We start from the raw sequence: 3,419 nt of genomic DNA, 5'->3' as shown, positions 1-3,419 counted from the left end.
TTGGAAAAAGAGATGACAAAAAACAAAGACAAAAACAAAAAAACAACAATCTGGGTGTCCCTGATGTGGATACTATGATGGATGTTGATAGTATTTAGAAATAAAATGAATGAGATTACCTTTTTATGGGCTCAATGTTCATCAATGAAAATATGTAACTGATGAATTGAGCCCTGTTATCAGGCAGTTTAAGCCTTTCCCAACATAGAATAGGAAGGTAGAATGGATGCTTCTCTCATTGGGTTTGCATCAAGTAGACCAAATGAAGATTGTATAACTCATGCACCTCTTATTTAACTTTTCTCTCTCTAATTTGGATTCTGACAAGAGAGACAAAGGAGGAGCAGTGAAGTTCTGGGGGAATTTAAAATCTTGCTGCATCCCCAACTGACCCTAGTTTGGGCCACTTCATCATAGAAGCTGCTCCTGCCAATCATTTTTAAAAACTTTAGCCTCATTTCAAGAGACATATTTGTCTTGCTTCTGCAGACTCGTAATTCCTTTATTTGCTCTTGGGAAGAAAAAGCAGGTAGAGGCTTAAAAGCTAGATATCCCTACAATCCCATCTCCTTGTTCATCATTCTTAACCAGGCAGAAAGCTGACTGGACACTTTGTCTCTAGCAAAGGGATATTTTCAGATACTGAGGTGTTGCCAGAGACAACTGGTCAGAGAAGTTAGGAGGGAGGGGAAAGAGGAGGATCCAGATTCAACCCTTATAACTGGTTGCTGCTTTCCCCATAAGACTGTGCATTGATAGACCTCCTGTCCCTCGCATTTCCTTTTTCCATCCCCTCTCATGCGATGTCTCTTTCTGACCCCAAATTTGACCTTTCATAGTAAGAGGTCAGTATGTTTTCACACTTGGGAAATCTCATTCAAGAATTCTTGTCAATGGACAAGTCATAAGAAGCCCTTCCATTTTCGGGCTCGTTGACGTCACCAAGGAGGCGATAAATATCTGTTGATATAATTGGATGTGAGATTCAGTGTTGAGATAGCAAAACTCTGCCCCTCATTCTCTGGCAGGGCCCTATGATTTATGCAGGAGCAGAGGCAGCACGCAATCGAGCTGTCAAGAGAGCGTCAGCTTATTAGGCAAATGCTGCGTGGTTTCTGAAGAGGGTCGACGCTATAAAATCCCACTCCAGGCTCTGGTGTGGAGAAACTCAGAGCCCAAGTCCGTTGAGAGACTGAAGAGAAAGATAAGAGGTGAAGAAAAAGAGAGTGAGGACAGAAAGGAGAGGGAAGAAAACCCCTGAAAAAGCCCGGAGACGTTCCTCTGCAGAGAGGCGGCAGCGCCCCACTCACCTGCAGAAGCACCTCAGAAGGTAGGGAGTGCCTAGACGGAACCGCGCCTCCAACTTTGAATTGCCTGAGCTGCCACGGTGTGCGCGGCGGAGCCGGGTGTCCCTGTGAGGGCATGTGTGTGAGTGTGAGTGTGTGTGCGTGCCTGTGTGTGTGCTGACTGTGCCTCAAGATTCCGGTAGTAGCCGGCATGTGTCAAAAGCAAACTTAGACGGCTGCTAATCATTCTTGCAACTGCCAGTTACTCCTCGCTGGCATTGTAGACCAGTCCCCGCTATCGATCCCGACCCCTGAGAGAAGGACGCAAGGGCTGGGATGGAGAAAGAGGAGGACGAGGCAGCAGTTCTCAATTTGGAGGACGACGCGGAAACATCCGGAAAGGGCGGGGTGGGGGCAGGGGAGATCTAAAATGTGTAGATCTTTAGAGCTCGGGGAATCAGTTTTGGGGATCGTTAGAAAGGGGACTCAGAGATCCTTCGAGGGTCTCGGAAGAAGAAGGGTCACTCCAGCAAGACGAGGGGCTGAGCTTGGTGCTGAGCTCTGTAGTAGTCCCCTTTCCTGCCCCCAACCCCCATCCCTCCAACTCTAGAAGTCCTAGTTCGAGAGCTTCAGCACCGCGGACAGTGCCTGCCCGAACCCCTGAGGCACGTCTGTGGGTGTCATGTAGGAGGACCCCGAGCGCACCTCCCATTTAAGCTAAACTCTGACCAACTCTTTCTTTCTCTCTCTTCCCTTCTCTCATTCCGCTCTCCGCCCACCTCTCTGCCTCAGCGAGCGCCCCTAACATGCGGCTGCCGCTGCTCTTGTCCGCGGGCGTCCTGCTGGTAGCTCTCCTGCCCTGCCCGCCATGCAGGGCACTCGTCAGCCGGGGGCCCATCCCGGGCGCCCGGCAGGTCCCTCAGCAGCCCCAGCCCCTGGATTTCTTTCAGCTGCCGCCGCAGCCCCAGCAGCCGCAACAGCCGCAGGCTCGGCCCGTCCTGCTCCGCATGGGGGAGGAATATTTCCTCCGCCTGGGTAACCTCAACAAGAGCCCCGCTGCGCCCCTCTTGCCCGCCTCTTCACCTGTCGCTGGCGGCAGCGGCAGCCGCCTTTCGCCGGACGAGGCGGCCGCCAACTTTTTCCGCGCGTTGCTGCAGCAGCTGCCGCTGCCCCGGCGCCCGCTCGACAGCCCCGCAGGTCCCGCCGAGCGCGGAGCAGAGAATGCCCTTGGCAGCCGCCAAGAGACACCGGAGAGGGAGAGGCGATCCGAGGAACCTCCCATCTCGCTGGATCTCACCTTCCACCTCCTCCGAGAAGTCTTGGAAATGGCCAGGGCCGAACAGTTAGCGCAGCAAGCTCACAGCAACAGGAAACTGATGGAGATTATTGGGAAATAAAACGGTGCGTTTGGCCAAAAAGATGCAGCATTTAGCACAAAAAAATTTAAAAAAATTACACTATTCCGTACCATAGCGTTGCTCTGATACCATTTGTTTATTTTTTATAGCGTGAAGCCTAGACGATATACAGCAAGGGAGCCTATACTTAATTAGCATGCACAAAGTGTATTCACGTGCAGTAACAGCAACAAAATGTTATTTGTATTGTCTACTTTTAGTTTTCATTTCCAGGTGTTTTTAATGGTGTTTAGAAAGTATAGACCCAGAAGGAAATGTTTTGAAGCAGACAGAAGTCACCCAATTTATTTTGTTGTGGTCTGAGCCAAAGAGAATGTCATTCTCTTGGGTGGGTGAAACAAAATCTGTAAGCTCTTTGAATCAACCTTTCCTTGTAAACGTTTCAGTAATAAAACATCTTTCCCAATCCTTGGTCCATTTGGTTGTGTAAAAGAATGTTGGATATTTATATTTTTAATAAAAGCTGCAAAGGTAATCAGGACTTTATTTTTCCTTTTCAATGTTCATAGGAGTAAAACTCTCAACTCCTGGCTTCCTTCACCCTGACTTCAGCACAAGAGAAAACAAAACTCCTTTCATTAATTTCCTACTAAAAATACATACATACACCAGTGGCTTACACAGATACTGCAATTGCCTCTCTGTACCTCAGATTACTCCTCTGAGGTGAGGTTAAATAATTTAGGAAGTTTCTTCCAGCTTTAAGACTTGATAA

The 3,419-nt window shown here is 48.8% G+C and overlaps 1 protein-coding gene across 1 annotated transcript; it reads left to right on the top strand.

Moving 5' to 3' along the window:
* The first annotated feature begins 876 nt into the window (after window positions 1-876).
* On the top strand, window positions 877-3,170 carry CRH (corticotropin releasing hormone). Its single transcript, XM_006748026.3, has 2 exons — window positions 877-1,330; window positions 2,079-3,170. The coding sequence occupies exon 2, from the start codon at window positions 2,093-2,095 to the stop codon at window positions 2,681-2,683; it is 591 nt and encodes a 196-aa protein (XP_006748089.1). The 5' UTR covers window positions 877-1,330; window positions 2,079-2,092; the 3' UTR covers window positions 2,684-3,170.
* The last annotated feature ends 249 nt before the right edge of the window (window positions 3,171-3,419 follow it).

The sequence above is a fragment of the Leptonychotes weddellii genome, chromosome 4 (genome assembly GCF_054177405.1).
Source record: "Leptonychotes weddellii isolate Sample4059 chromosome 4, ASM5417740v2, whole genome shotgun sequence".
NCBI classification, from domain to species: Eukaryota; Metazoa; Chordata; class Mammalia; order Carnivora; family Phocidae; genus Leptonychotes; species Leptonychotes weddellii.
This window is presented reverse-complemented; position numbering and strand designations above follow the sequence as displayed.